At 44.8% G+C, this 16,216-nt stretch overlaps 1 protein-coding gene across 5 annotated transcripts in view; it reads left to right on the top strand.

Moving 5' to 3' along the window:
• The first annotated feature begins 6,540 nt into the window (after positions 1–6,540).
• Positions 6,541–16,216, top strand: part of LOC130275536 (P-selectin-like) — a 73,742-nt gene continuing 64,066 nt past the window's right edge. For 2 of the 5 annotated variants that reach the window (XM_056523596.1, XM_056523592.1), the window contains exons 1-2: positions 9,701–9,832; positions 15,037–15,124. In XM_056523596.1, coding sequence (XP_056379571.1) covers positions 9,782–9,832; positions 15,037–15,124 — 139 coding nt within the window. In that variant the 5' untranslated portion in view covers positions 9,701–9,781. Of the gene's footprint in view, positions 6,601–9,289; positions 9,407–9,700; positions 9,833–15,036; positions 15,125–16,216 lie in introns of those variants that run through there. The other 3 variants (XM_056523593.1, XM_056523594.1, XM_056523595.1) reach the window with 3 other exon arrangements.

Below are 16,216 nucleotides of genomic sequence, written 5' to 3'. Positions count from 1 at the left end.
TCTGACATTGATGTCTCCTGCGTGGGCGTTGACGGGATCCCCAGGTCCAGTCCACTCCAGGTAGGACCCTTCCTGGGCATCTTGACCAGATTTGTTGTCTCCCCCACCTACCCTCTGAATCTCCTGGGAGCTGATGTGCTGTCAAGACTTCAAGCAACTATCACCTTTACAGAGGAAGTAGGTATCACAGTCTCCTCTCCCCTATCCAATGAAGATCACATGATTCTGTGTTCCCTGCCCATCCTCATGTCCCTGCAGATGCCCACCACATGTAACATCCCACCTGCTCTCCTCGAAAGGATCCCAGAGTATCTGTGGTTAACTAGACCAGAAGATATCGGCCATCTCAACGTGCCACCCTTGTCAGTCCCACTAAAGCCAGAAGCATCGCCCCCTCGCAAGCCTCAATACCCTTTGAAGGTAGCCCAAGCAGAAGCCATCAAACAAGTCAAGGCCTTGCTCAAGAAAGGAGCACTAATCCCCTGCACCTCACCATGCACCACGCCTCTGTTCCCAGCGAAGAAGAAAACCGAGTAGGGGCAACCAGACAAATACTGTATGGTCCAGGACCTCAGAGCTGTCAATGAAGCTACAATCTTGGACACCCCCATTGTTCCTAACCCATATACCCTGCTGTCCGGAATACCACCATCATCTACCTACTTCACAATATTGGACTTGGCAAATGCCTTCTTCAGCGTTCCTCTACACCCTTCCTGCAGCTACCTCTTTGCCTTCACCATGAGGGTCAACAGTACACCTGGACAGTGATGCCTCAGGGAACCCAGAACTCCCCCAGCCAATTTGCCAAGGCCATGGCACTCATCCTGAACTCCTGGCAGCTTGAAAACCCGACTGTTGTGCTTCTCCAGTATGTGGATGACCTGCTACTCTATGCAGATGACTTACCAACAGCTGAAGCAGCCTCAGTGAGCCTACTCTGCTTCCTTGCCAGCCAAGGCTGCAAAGCTTCCAAACCCAAGCTCCAGAGGTGCTCCACTTCTGTTGTGTTGCCCGGAAATTGTATCTCAAAGGCAACCAGGCACCTCACCCAGGAACGTGTCACAGCCATACAGGAGATTCCTCTGCACTCCACGAATTCCTGGGGCTCATCTCCTACTGCAGAGCATGGATCCCAGAAGCCTCTCTACAGTTGCAACCTCTGTACTATGCATTGAAGACAGATACTTTTAGCCTCTCAGCAGAAGCCCAGTCCAACTTTGTTCTTCTCAAACAAGTCCTTTCCTCTGCACCTGCACTAGGAATACCGGACTATGACAGGACCTTCAAGTAGTTTGTATCCGAAAGACAAGGCCATGCCACTGGAATCCTCACTCAACCTCATGGCAACAAGCTCAGGCCCATCGGATACTTCTCTTCTCGCTTGGACCCAGTGGCCAGAGGTGGCCCATCATGCCTCAGAGCTGTCTTTGTGGCCCAAGCCCTTTTGAACAAGACCTTGGACCTAGTACTCAGACATAATCTGGTCCTTTTGGCTCCCATGACATTGCTGCTATCCTCAACCAGACCCGACCCAAGCACCTCTCCTCTGCCAGACATCTCCGTCTCCAGTATTCCCTACTTATTCCTGACAAAGTTACCCTCCAGTGCTGCAATGTGCTCAACCCTTCCACTCTCCTTCCAACTCCTGAGGGGGGTGTTGCCACAAATTATGAGGACACCTCAACTTATGAACACGACTGCTTTGAGGTAAGGAAACAAGAAACATCACACCTCCCTACTGTGTCAGATAAACTGCTGGAAAACCCGGACCTCACAATCTTTGTAGATGGCTCCAGATATGCTGACAGCCAAGAATGTTATCTCACCGGATATGCAGTCACCACGAAAAACACAGTTCTTAAAGCCCAGGAGTTGCCCCCTGCCAAGTCAGCTCAAGAGGCCGAACTCCAAGTCCTGACTTCAGCATGCAAACTGGCCCAGGACAAGACAGCCAACATCTACACTGACTCACGTTACACCTTCGGATTAGCCCATGAATGAATTTGGGGTCATCTGGAAGGTCTGTGGCTTCCTGACGGCTGCTGGGACACCCATGAAACACCAAGAGGCCATCAGTGAATTAATGGATGCACTCCTCTTGCCATCCCAAGTGGCCATACTCAAGGTGTATGGGCAAATCGCCTGGCCCACCACTCAAAAACAATGATGAATGCCCTAATACAGAGGTATTATGTGGCACCCGGCATCTCTTCCTTCACTGACAGATACTGCAAGTCCTGTGTCATCTGTGCAAGGAGTAACCCCGGACGGACTGAGAAGGTACCCTGAAAACACTTGGCAAAACCCTTATACCCATTCCAAATGATTCAGATTGACCACATCCAGATGCCTAAGAGTGGCAGGTTTGAATATGCCTTGGTGATAGTGGTGATAGTTCTCAGGGTAGTCAGAAGCCTATCCAGTGACTAATATGATGGCAAAAACAACAGCAAAGAAACTACTAAGTGAGGTGGTGTGCAGATTCATGGTCCCAGAGGTGATTGAAAGTGACCAAGGACCAGCTTTCACTGCCAATGTGACCAAAGAAGTGTGGGAGGTACTGGGAGTGGACTTGGTTTTTCACACACCCTATCATCCATAGAGCGGTGGGAAGGTGAAAAGACTAAATGGAACCCTGAAAAGCAGGATGCTGAAAATGGCCCAAGAAACTGGACTGCCCTGGCCTGATAGTCTGCCCATTGCCCCGTATAATGTTAGGTACACACCAAAGGGGGGGAACACTCCCTGTCTCCCTATGAAATCCTGTTTGGTTCTGCCCCTAGACTCGGCTGCTACTTCCCCCAACAACTCCAACTCCAATCTGATGTTTTGACTAAATATGTGATTTCACTGGCACGCGAGTCAACTAAAATTCATGACCAAGTATTTTCCTCTATTCCAGATCCAGAGGCTGACACAGGGACGTACAATCTGCTCCCCGGCGACTGGGTCCTAGTGAAGAAGTTTGTAAGAAAACACTCCCTTGAACCCAGATAAGATGGCCCATATCAAAAGACAACAGCACCGTTTGAAGTGGATCCGCAGACTTCACCAGCCCAGTCATGAAATTCCATATCCTTTTGGGGATGGCTAACACCCAACAGGTGTTTACTGGCTCCCAGGTTGGCACCGGACAGGTTGCCAACCTGGGAGCCAGTAGGAAGACATCCCGTAAAGGGGGGCAAGATCCCCTTTTGGTATAACTCATCCAATACAGTCACCTATATGTTTAATTACAGCAGTATAGTTGCCTGTGAGGCTGATGCAAGATGGCAGTGCCTTACCCACAATGACAATCCTGAGTCAATATACATCTGTCTAACAGACACCTACTGAGGTAGCTTCTGTAGTAGTTGGGGAGTAGTGGGGTGGAACACCGGAAAAAGCTGGTGATATAGACCGGCTAGTGCTGAAAATAAAAGAGACAAGAAAGGGAGATCCATACTCACTAGAATGCAAATACGGAAGACCGGTCCCTGTAACCCTAAAGCGAAACAAGGGAATAGGCTGATCCTTACACTGACCATTGAGAACCCCCAGCCCGGGGATGGGGGAACTTACATATTGGGAGATTATGTATGGGGATACCAGGGTGCACTATGGGGGAAATTCCACCTGAAGGATATGCATAATTGAAATGAGTGGAAAAGATTAAACTCACAAAATCGTATGGCCAAAGCCCCAAACCCATTAGCCCCCCATATCCAACCCTTTCAAAGTATGGTGGCCATAGCCAATCCCACCTTTGAGGACACAATGGCAATAGAGACTGGGTACTCTGACCTGAACATGTGGGTAGAATTGATGAAATATACAGCAGATAAACACAATCGCTACAACTGCTATGTTTTAAAAAATATATATTTTTTTCATTCATAATCACTTTCCTATTGTTTATTACTTTGTGTAGGGCTGTTATATAATTGCATTAATTTTTGTGTAGGTTTTTTCTGCCTGAATTCATGTATACATACACATCCATTGTTCCATTTCCATGTTTTCCACATGTCTTTATTAAGTGTGATGACATGATGCATATCATGTTCCTAAGAAAGTATTTAAAGTTTGGATTTTATCCTGTGTGCTATGCCATGACTAAGGACCTTTAACGTTCCGAAATGCGTCGGCTCCTGCCTGATGCAAGTTTGTATCCGCTGATCCTACAATAAAATACCTGTCGTTTTACCCCACTTGGCGCTGGACATTCCTTTGTTATATGGTTGATCCAGTCCGGGGACGCTGACGGCTAGCCCATGTGCTGGTGCTGGGAACACGAGGGAGAGAGCTGTCCACACACAGTGTTGCTTCCCAGTACTTTTTGTGTGTTAGCGGGTGGAAGAGCGTCCAAACCCAGATAGGGATCACTATAGTCATTATCTTGATAATCCTGGCCACAGTTATCTGTTGTGTATTACCCTGCTTAAAGAAACTCTGTGAAAAGACAGTAGAGATCAGTTCACTTGCCTTACTCAATAGAGATACTCCTGATGACTATAATAAGCTTTACTCTCCATCACAAAGTTTACCAGTCAACTACAAACTTATAGGCTCATAGGGAAAGCATCTGACTTCCTCATGTGCAAAGACTGCAACAAGTGGTCGATGGAATAGCCATGGCTCGTCTGACGTGCAGCACAAAAGAGTTCCAGGGCACATAAGGAGAGATGAATTAGGCACCTTCCAAGTCTCTGCAGCAATACTGCACAGCCACAGGGTTTATATCTCCCCAATGTCCTTATGTTGTATTGATCGATCTTGTATCTGCTGTTGTGGTTGCTAAATAAAGTAGCCCAAAAAAATATTTCCATATCTTTATTTCAAATGGGCACTGTCAGAATCAAGCCAGAACAGAAGCCAGGGTGGCAAGTAATCTTCTGACTCCTGTATACAATGGTCCCTCAACTTACAATATTTTCAACATACAATGATCTTTTCTGGACCATTGTAACTTGAAACCAGACTCAACATACAATGTACGGACAGTCCAGATCTGTGAAACGTGTCAATGACCGGAAGAACAGACCAATCAGAATGGGCATTCACTGGTAAAACACTTGTATTTCTGAAGTGCATGCACTGACTGGTGTATGGTAGCGCCCCCAACAGTACAAGGAGGTATTACATGTTCTGTACTCTTTACCTGTGCCAGGGATAGCTGCTCCTGTCCTATACATAGATAGTGATTACAGCTAGAGATGAGCGAACTTACAGTAAATTTGATTCGTCAAGAACTTCTCGGCTCGGCAGTTGATCCTGCATAAATTAGTTCAGCTTTCAGGTGCTCCGGTGGGCTGGAAAAGGTGGATACATTCCTAGGAAAGAGTCTCCTAGGACTGTATCCACCTTTTCCAGCCCACGGGAGCACCTGAAAGCTGAACTAATTTATGCAGGATAAGTTATCAACTGCCGAGCCGAGAAGTTTGTGACGAATCAAATTTACTGTAAGTTCGCTCATCTCTAATTACAGCTCCCAACAGATCTCTTATTTTTTTTATATGTAAGGACTTACTTTATATATATTAGTTATTTACTTATTTTTCTTTAATCCTGACTTTTTCCTATTTTTGGATGACATTTTGGTGGCTTTAGAACCAATTACCAGGTTTCCATAGCGTTATGGTTTCAAAATACAATGGTTTCAACATAAAATAGTCGTCCTGGAACCAATTAATATTGTAACTTGAGAGACCACTGTATATCCAGCTATCATCTATAGATAGCTGGATATACTGTATACCCCACAAAGAGTTAACTAGTTATGCTCAGCAGTCCGAGTTAACGGTTTCCTTGCTGGGCTGGCGAAAAGCACTCAGCCCAGCAAGGGCTTACAGTAAACCAGCGTTCTATACCTAAAAGCTGTTTTAATTTAAATTCATGCTGGGCAGGTGATATACCACATATATCTACTGCTCAGCATCAGCTACGCTCCTGGCTCTATAGCCGCGGGCACAGCTCAGTCTTGATCTCTGCAGGTACAGTATACAGCACTGCGCTGTATACTGTATGGTGGCGGAGGGTGATACTATGGCGTTTTTGCTTAAAGAAAAAACGCCATAGTCTTGGCATGCTGCTGTTTGGCAAAACTGCCAAATCAATGCAAAACGCCGGGATCAGGGGTAAAAACGGCAAACTCAAAAACGCCAAGTGAGCTTGGCGTTTTCCTATTGACTCCCTGATAACATCTGTCCGCTTCATTTTTCCAGCAGAAAAACGCCGCAGGGCAGTTTGGATGTTTTTTTAGATGCAGTTTTGTCCTTACATTATATTTTCCATTTCTTGTTTTGTCTCAAAATGATTTTTTTTTGTTTTGTTTGTTTTTTTACAAAAAAGCTGTGTATAAAACTTTATTCATGAATTGTAGTATTTTTCCACCAGTAATACATGTATGTATTTTTTTATTTTTTTTTATTTCTTACCTTGCTTTGATTTGCTGGAATTACTCCTTCCTTTCTGGCACACCCTGACACATTAAGAACCACTGAAAATGTGTTTGTATTACACACGCACAATACCTAAGGAAGGCAGCGAATCTCAACAGGAACTCAATATACGCTCTCGCTAAGATAGGAAATAATTTGGAAAGATTGCTTCAATATGGTAAGTTACCGCTACATCTAATATGCACGAAATACAGGGTCCAAATGTGGGAATTTAGGGATAACTATATGTTTCATACAGAGAATATAACTAAATAGATAGAAACAGATTACATCTCATTTCTTTTATTTGTATAGACCAGTGTTTCCCAACCAGTGTGCCTCCAGCTGTTGCAAAACGACAACTCCCAGCATGCCCGGACAGCCGAAGGACACTGGTATAGACAATACTTGACAAGGTCACAATTTCACTACGTCAGCCCCTGTGAACGGGTTGTTATGTATTAGAAGTTGTCTCACTTTCAATGAAGCTGGTCTGAATCCATCCTAAGGCTATGGGATTTATGGGATTTATCAAATCCTGTGCAGGGGAAAAGTGATGCAGTTGCCCATAGCAACCAATCAGATCACTTCTTTAATTTTTAAAACGGCCTCTAAAAAATGTAGCAATCTGGTTGGTTGCTATGGGCAACTGGGGTCAATTTTTCCTCCACACAGGATTTGATAACCCCCCCCCCATGTTCACACAGTGGAATTTCCGCAATTCTGCACAAATAGAATGCAGAATTCCACAGGCAGGATAATGTGCTTTCTAAATACAGAATTCTGCCAAAATTCAAGCCCCATTGGCTTCAACGAGATTCTCCCACTATTCCGCCAAATAATAAGACTAGACTTGCGGAAATTCCGCTGTCTGAATGCGACTGCAGAATCAAATTGAAATCAATGGGCAGTAAATTTTGACGGTATTTCCGGCAGAATTCTTCTGCGGAGTTCCGCACAGAAATTCCACCGCGTGAACATGGCCTTAGGGTGCGGCTCACTTGTAGTATATTAGGCCAGTATTTCGTTAAGTATTTTTAACCAAAACTAGCAGTGGGTCCAAAACTTGGAAAAAAGTTGCAGATAGTTTCACTTATCTCTGTTTTGGTTCCACTCTTGTTTTGGGGAAAAATATTGACCAAAATACTGTGTGTGAACACAGCCTAAGGGTTCGTTCACACATGCATATTTTTGCTGCAGATTTACTGCTGCAGATTTTGCTGCTCATTGACTTCAATGGGCAGCAAGATCTGCTAAAGCAAATCTGCAGCAGATCTGCAGCAGAAAATACGCACTTGTGAACCGACCCTAAGGGTACGTTCACACGAGCGGATTTACAGCGTATTTTACGCTGCGGATCCGCTGGTGAAGGCCCGCTCTATGCTGTCTTTACATGTGCCTGCCTGTAGCGGCAATACGCCGCAACGAGCAGACACACTGCATCGATGTGCGCGGCGTACTCGCACATTGCGGCCACTCTCCCTGCTCTGAGCCAGGCAGAGAGCTCCCGCGATGTGCGAGTATACTGTGACTCACACATCGGAGTGTGTCTGCTCGTAGCGGCGTATTGCTGCTATGAGCAGGCAAATGTAAAGACAGCATAGAGCGGGCCTTCAGCAGCGGATCCGCAGCGAAATATGCTGCGAAAATCCGCTTGTGTGAACGTACCCTTCGGGTATGAGATGAGCGGATTTTCCGCGCGGATTTCACTGCGGATCCACCACTGAAGGACCTCTGTATGCTACCTTTACATGTGCCTGCTCGGAGCGGCAATACGCCTCTATGAGCAGACACACTGCAATGTGCGAGTCGCCGCACGCATGCGCAGTATACTTGCACATCGTGGCAGCTCTCGGCCTAGCTCGTTGAGCAGGGGGAGCGGCCGCGATGTGTGCGAGTAGACCGCGCATGCGCGGCAACTCGCACATCGCTTCAGTGTGTCTGCACGTAGCGGCGTATTGCCGCTCCAAGCAGGCACATGTAAAGGCAGCATACAGAGTTCCTTCAGCGGTGGATCTGCAGCGTAAAGTATGTTGTATATCCGCTCGTCTGAACGTACCCTTAGGCTAAGTTTCCACATAGGTTTTTTTTGGCAATTTTTGTGAAAATGGTCACTGCAGTGTTTGAATCAAACCCAGTAGTGGATCCAGTAGGAAGGAATAGTATAACTCCTTCTTTTATATTTCCTATTCCTTTTGTATTCATTTCTGGCTTTGGATCTAAAACTGCAATGGCAGTTTTCCAAAAAGTATCAGAAAAAAAAACCTGTGTGGAAACCAAGCCATAGCTGTAAATATGGTTTCTCATTCTTCTAAAGAGGAACTTCTCATTCTTCTAAAGGGGAACTTCTAAAGGGTCCCAGAGCCAGCTGGTTTATAAGTTGTGCTACAGAGGTAGTGCCAAACCACAGCAGCACAACCCTTCCTTTTCACCCTCTGCCTTGTCCCGGATGGGAGCCTTGTAGGTCAAACAGGGTAAGAAGGTGGAAAGGAAGGGGGAGGGAGCAGGCAGGCTGCTACAGCTTGGCACATCTTCTCTGAAACTTTAACTGTACAAGAAAAGAGATTGTTTTTATGACTGGCCACAATCACAGAAAAAACAGGTACAGTTAGTTTTATCTTGATATGACTTACCTTCTGGTGTCTCCAGTTCTGTATCTCGTATGGAACTGACAAATTCCCTTTTAAAGGACATGTCCGGTGCTCACTTTTCTTATTGGATCCGTTCCGGGCTGCAAAAAAAAAGAAAATAAGCTTTCTCTTGCCTGCCTACGCTCCCCCGGTGCTCCGGTACAGGTATTCTTCTTACTTCCTGTTAGCCCGGCACGTCACACGGAGCTTCAGCCTATCACTGGCCGAGGCGGGACATCGCTGCGGCCGGTGATAGGTTGAAGCTCCATGTGACGTGCCGGGCTAACAGGAAGTAAGAAGAATACAGCCCGGGGACCGAACACCTGTACTGAAGCACCAGGGGAGCCTAGGTAGGTAAGAGAAAAATTTTTTCTTTTATTTTTCAGCCCGGAACAGATAAAATAAGAAAAGTGAGCACCGGACATCTCCTTTAAGTGGCCCAGTTTATTTGCAATTTTTGTTACGCTCGTGAACGCCTTAGTTTACACTGATTTATTTGACACTATGGGGGAGATTTGTCAAAACCTGTCCAGAGGAAAAGTTGCCCAGTTGCCCATAGCAACCAATCAGATCACTTCTTTCGTTTTTAACAAGGCCTCTGCAAAATGAAAGAAGCGATCTGATTGGTTGCTATGGGCAACTGGACAACTTTTCCTTTGCACACGTTTTGATAAATCTCCCTTTATATTGTTATAGCATTCTCAGTTCTTTTAGAGATACTTTCTATGAATGCACAGATTGTGGCTATCCTATGTCTGGGTGACGGGGGCTCCATGGCATGTAAGGAATGTCTTGGGTCCCACTGCTATAGATATTGGGGTGGAGAAGGGGTAAACAGGATTAGTAATGATGATGCTGAGTACTCACCTAGACAACACCTGCGTTTCGGGCTTCAGCCTATGCTCTGTAGATCTGTGTGGTCTTGGTGACAGCTGGACACCCCAAAGTGATGGACGTCAAGTAAGATACAGCCAGTGAAGGCCAGATTCCAGCCCTGCTTCAGGTCAAACATTGCGGTGGTGAGAGCTGGGGAGCCATTGGAGCGATGACTGCACTGACATTACTGCCACTGCCTCCCTACTCACAGCCAGAAGATCTGTTTGGTGGCCTGTGCATCCCTGGTGTCACACATCATCTGCCGTGAAGTCAGAGGCATCTTCTAGCAGACATGCCTGCTACCCTCCACCTGCTACCCTCCAGCCACTACTCTTGAATTGACATGCCTGATCTTAAAGTAGTGACGGCGGATCTTAAATGAATAGGGGTAAAGGTAAGACCGGCCGCAGCCCCCAATAAAGTGCCACCAAAGCCCTGGCCTATGTTGGCCTAGTGGAAGATACGCCACTGCTTAAATTACAGATAGCTTGTTGTGACCACAGGTGAGCTCACAGGGCTCTTCTTTAGTATTAGTTTTACGTTTAGGGTACCAATAATTCTGTGAAGACAATCCTACATATTCTGGAATATCACCTTGCCCTATCTGAGGGATTACAGAGAAAGAGGAGTTCCATAGCACACTTAGAACCTTCTAGGACTTCAGGGCCTAGAGAAACCGGGCCTAGATACCATGGCTATTACATCATGGATTTACCTCCAGACCTGCTTTATTACACCCCAGCTACTCAGAGTACATTTAGACCATATTCAACCCTTTGGAGCCAACCAATGAAGATGGCTCGGTAAGGTGAGCATGGAGGGGGAGATTTATCAAGCTGTTCCAGTCATTTTTTGGGGGGGCTGTAAAAAGGTGCAATTTGCGCAAATTTTGTGATCTTGCGCAATTTTTTTAAATAGACGTTTTTGGAAAAACTGGTTGTGGGTTGCAGGGCTGTGCAGTTGCCCATGCAGTGGACAATATTTATTAACTGCTTCTTTGTTTAAAAGGTGCAAATATTTTGCGCAACCGTGTAAAAAATACTACAAAAGTAGACCATGACCAACTTGGCTTAAGAAAATGTCAGACCCCAGTGAAATTACTTTCAAGCATGGGGGACAAGTTATTTAGTAAGGAGTCATCAATTCTAATAAGTAAGCAAAATAACTAAATTTGGGAGAGATTTATTTAAACCTGTCCAGAGAAAATGTTTCTGAGTTGCCCATAGCAACCAATCAGATCGCTTCTTTTATTTGTCAGAGGCCTTGTCAAAAAATAAAAAGAAGCGATCTGGACAGGTTTTGCTAAATCTTCCCTGAAGCACCAAGCAGGGTTATGTGACCTAATCTAATATATCAATACATTATTCTTAACAAAGATCAATATATTAGTAGAGATTATTATGTGGTGAGGGAGTGTTGAGGGCAGATATTATTACCCTAGGGGCATATGGCATTAACCCCTTGTGTTCTTGACGCCAGGGCGTGGTTTAACCTCTACACCACCCAAAGGTATACCGCTGGATCCTGGGCTAGGCCCGGGGGCAATAATGACTCTGACGCCAAGTTACGGAACAACAGCAACTTTACTGAGATAGACAGGTGTAACAGTCTTAACAGCTTAGCCAGGCCCAAGGAGGTGATCAGTGACTTCAGAGACCACAGGGCTCGCTGGGACTTATAGTGGACTTGGACAATTTGATGCAGGCCCACGCTGACTTGACACAGATTGATCTTGAATGACTTGACTGGGACTGACTTGACAGGCTTCACCCCGTTTGTAGCTGACCAGGTTTTGACGTTCACCTGTGGGGCAGTGGACTTTTGAATGCGTGGCTGCGTGGTAGGCTTTAGGCCTCCTTAGGACACAAGACACTCTTTCAGGACTTACTGCCCTCAGTAGAGAACAAACTAAGAGACTGAACTAGCTCCTCCCAGGGTTTATATGGGAGAAACTCTGGAAGGGTCCCATAGGTCACCCTGTAGGTCACATGGTCACTGGTACCTTCCTTGGTTACAATACTTGACAACAGTATTTAAAAGGTATATGACAAGTTATATACATTAAATTAGATAACACAGGAGGTAGTTAACTATTTAGGGAATACAGACAAAAGAGGGGCCCAGGGGTCACTGGATAGAGTCTGCCTGACAGGGCAGCAAGGGTACAGGGGTGCAACTCCTGTACTGGGCCACCACAATTACATACCATTAGGACATGCCAAACAAGCTAGTATTATTATGTTGGATTTTATTTCACATTTGTATTTTCTAACAACCAGCTGGAGAGAGTATTCATGCATTTGGGTTGCTCGATGAGCCAAATGGCATTAAATTGTCGCTCACCTAATAAACAAGAGTGCGCAAAGTGAGAGCCCCAAGTTTTGGGAACAGGGAGCGGTGACAATCCTAGCCACAATGGCCTAGGCCAGTGTTTCCCAGCCAGTGTACCTACATTTTTTAATAAAATTTCGTAGGATACCATTAAAAAATAAAAAAGATACAGTAGTGAAGTAAAAAATTGTATCTCACGAAAATTTTCTTTTTTATAACAAAATATTTATTAATTTTTAAACAGAAATCAATTTATGTGGACGGGCAGGGACCTAAAAATTTAGCTGACAATAATAAAAAGGTAGTGTGTGTGTTTTTCACTTTATTTCTTAATTTTTTTAGGTAGTACTACGACTCCCAGCATGGAACACACTGTTTCATGATGGGAGTAGTAGTACCTGTACTAATAGACAGATCGCCAGTTGTAATCCTCGTGTATTATGTATAGATGCGGCCAACCGCTCTTCTTTGGTCCCCTGCACCGCCGTAAATACACCTATTCATATCTCCCGCAGAGAGCTGTGATTGGGCAGATGGTTCCAGCCAATCACAGCTCTCTGTGGGAAATATGAATATATATATATATAAATATATATATATATATATATATATATATATATATATACGTCAGTGAAGGGGACCATAGAAAAGCGGCCGCCCGCATCTATACATTATACAGGAGGATCACAGCGGGTGTCAGGAGTGACATCCGCTGTGATCTTTCATTTTAAATGTTTTATTTGTTTTATAATAAACATAAGCAATTAACACCAGGACACGTGTGTCCAGACAACAGTGAAATGAACAGGGTGGTCCTGTGACAGAAGGACCATCACGTATAAACAAACAAAAAACTGAAAAAAAAAAGGTAATAGACAACATTCGAGACAAGTCTAGTATAGAGTCCATTATAGTTCCACCAAAACTAAGAAAGTCCAATATAGTTCTCGATGGTGGTCGTATCGAAACACTGTAAAGTGAATGTCATGTGAGAGCTTGGGCAACCAGAATCGTAACAGACATAGACAGCATATGTAGATGCAAGCTGAAGCATCTATGGGTGGAAACAGGTAGTTGAAATAGGTTGAATAAAAAGAAAGAAAATACAAATGAAAATAAACAGAGGCTTAATATCTCCTACTAGCCATGGTAGTAAAGATACCAGAAAACATGATGTGAATACCTAATGCCACTAAGCGTCATGTGTCGAATCACGGCCAGAGTGTGCCGGTAGAAAAGAGCGAGGAGAGGAGCATACAAGAAGATATAGAGGGAAGAGCAAGAAAAAAGTGGATAATAGACAATAGAACAGGTTAAGAGAAATAATGTGGGCTATGAATCCACATGTCCCACCGCTCTGATCTTTCCTTAACTGCAGGTATTACTACTCCCAACATGTAGCACACTCTGTTCCATGCTGGGAGCTGTAGTATCTGCATTAATAGACAGATCACAGCAGGTGTCAGAAGTTACACTCGCTGCGATCTGTCTATTAATGCAGGCACTACAGCTCGCAGCATGGAGAAGAGTGTGCTCCATGTTGGGAGTAGTAGTACCTGCAGGTAAGAACAGATCACAGCGGGTATCACTACTGACATCCGCTGTGATCGTCCTGTCTATAGCAGAGATGCAGAGCGACTGTATACAGCGCTCGCATCTCTGCACTATACTCCGGCCGGCCACTCACTCATTCATATTTCCCTCTCAGAGCTGTGATTGGCTGCCACCATCCGGCCAATCCCCACTCTGGGCGGAAAATATGAATGAGTGATGTTCTATTCACATCACTGGCCGGAGTACAGAGCAGAGATGCGAGCGCTGTATAGAGCCGCACCACATCTCTGCTATATTATGGACGATTGCATCGAGTGTCAGGACTGACACCTGGGGCGATATGTCGATTAGTACAGGTACTACTACTCCCATCATGAAACAGTCTGTTCCATGATGGGAGTAGTAGTACTACCTATAACATTTAAAAAATAGAGAAAAAAAGTGAAACACACACACTTTATTAAAAAAATAATAAAAGTTTTGTTATAAAATATATAAATTTCATTTTTTTTGGTACTCAACAAAGTTTGGGTACCAAAAAAAACTGCCAAAGTGCAATTTCCACACAAATAAAAAAAAACGCCAGAAAAAACGGCAGATGCAGGAAAATGCACTGGTGTTTTTTCCAGCATTTTTTTATGCGTTTTTTTCAACACAAAAAACGCAGGACAAAAGAACAAGTAGAAACTTAGCCTGAACACTTACAAGTAGGGCAGCCTGCTATGACAGCACCTTCTGTACCGAGCACACAGGTCTCCGGAGCACAGGCAACTCTGAGAGAAAACTAAAGTAAACTTCCAATGTGGCGCCTCACAGCGGTTTGTGAGGAGAAATCAAATTTGCACAATATTTTTTTAAAGTCTGTGGGCCTTTTTGATAAATTTGGTACACAACAGCAAAAAACAGAGCAAAAAAAAAAAAAAACACACAAAAGAGGACTTTGCATAGCAAAACAATGATAAATCAACCCCCCCCCCCCAAGACTGTCCAAGAACCCCTCACGTTGTTGCATCGTCCACTCTTTTGCCTGTACTATCATAAGAGACAGCACCTCCATGTATTGTAGAAGACTGTTTGCCAGGTTTATTGAGAAAAGGACTGTGTTGTTTATCCATTGTGCCTGGTCGATTCACCGCACAGCTGCCATCACTGCACTATTTTATCTTAAGATTCTTGATTTACCATCACACCTACATACGTTTTTATTGTGTTTTTTTACACAGGCTCCCATCCCTTCTCAAGTTGGTGGAAGAAAATTTATTGGAAAATGGACATCTTTACAGTTCCTTTGCTTGACTACAGTCAGTTTTGGTAAGCTACTCCTGTTTTTTTTATTTTTTTTTTTATAATATTTGTAGGTGATTTTAGGCCTGATTTTCTCAAAGTAAATGCAGAAGAATAATTGAATAATCAATCACAAATATCAAAATGCTATTCTATATAGTAAATAACTTAGAACCTATGCACTCTGTTCCAAAGGATAAGGGATAAGATGTCAGATTGCGGGGGTCCCGCTGCTGGGGACCCCCGGGATCTCGGCTGCAGCACCCACCTGTTGTGGCTTCCGTAAACGCTGGAGGCTCTCATCCTAACACCTCACGACCACGGTGACGGGAGATCGTGACGTCATGACTCCGCCGACTGTCATGCCCCCTCCCATAGACTTGCATTGAGGGGCGGGGCGTGACATCACACGGGAGCGGAGTCGTGACGTCACGATCTCACGTCACCGTGGTCGGGAGCCGAAGCCTCCAGCATTTCCGGAAGCCACAACAGGTTTGTGCTGCAGCCGAGATCCCGGGGGTCCCTTTGGATAGGGGATAAGATGTCTAGGGGCGGAGTACCCATTTAATTGAAAATACAGACCATAAAACTGAAAGTTCACATATCTCAAATGTCCCTATGAGCACCTCTTACATCTGTCAATCATTTTACTAATAACTATTTTTATTTGACAATTATTATGACAGATCGTAAAGAGGAAGGCGTGACAATAACCGGCTGGTGTAAATAAACCTTCTATGGAAAATCTGCTGAAGATTCTGTTGACGTCAGTGGGGTCTGCTGTGGTTTAAAGGGGTATTCCGGCCTTAGACATCTTATCCCCTTTCCAGAAGATAGGGGATAAGATTTCTGACCGCGGGGATCCTGCCACTGGGAACCCCCACGATCTCTGTGAGGCACCCGGCATTCTGGTTTTCAGGACTGGAGACGTGACGTCACTCCACAGAATACCAGGTGCTGCACAGAGATCGTGGAGGGTCCCAGTGGCATGATCCCTGCGATCAGACATATTGTCCCCTATCTTTTGGATAGGGGATAAGATGTCTAAGGATGGAATACCCCTTAAACATAAACACTTGATTAAAACAATAGGTCATTTAAAGAGAAGCTGTTATCACT

This window comes from Hyla sarda, chromosome 6, assembly GCF_029499605.1.
Source record: "Hyla sarda isolate aHylSar1 chromosome 6, aHylSar1.hap1, whole genome shotgun sequence".
In the NCBI taxonomy this organism is placed as follows: domain Eukaryota; kingdom Metazoa; phylum Chordata; class Amphibia; order Anura; family Hylidae; genus Hyla; species Hyla sarda.
This window is presented reverse-complemented; position numbering and strand designations above follow the sequence as displayed.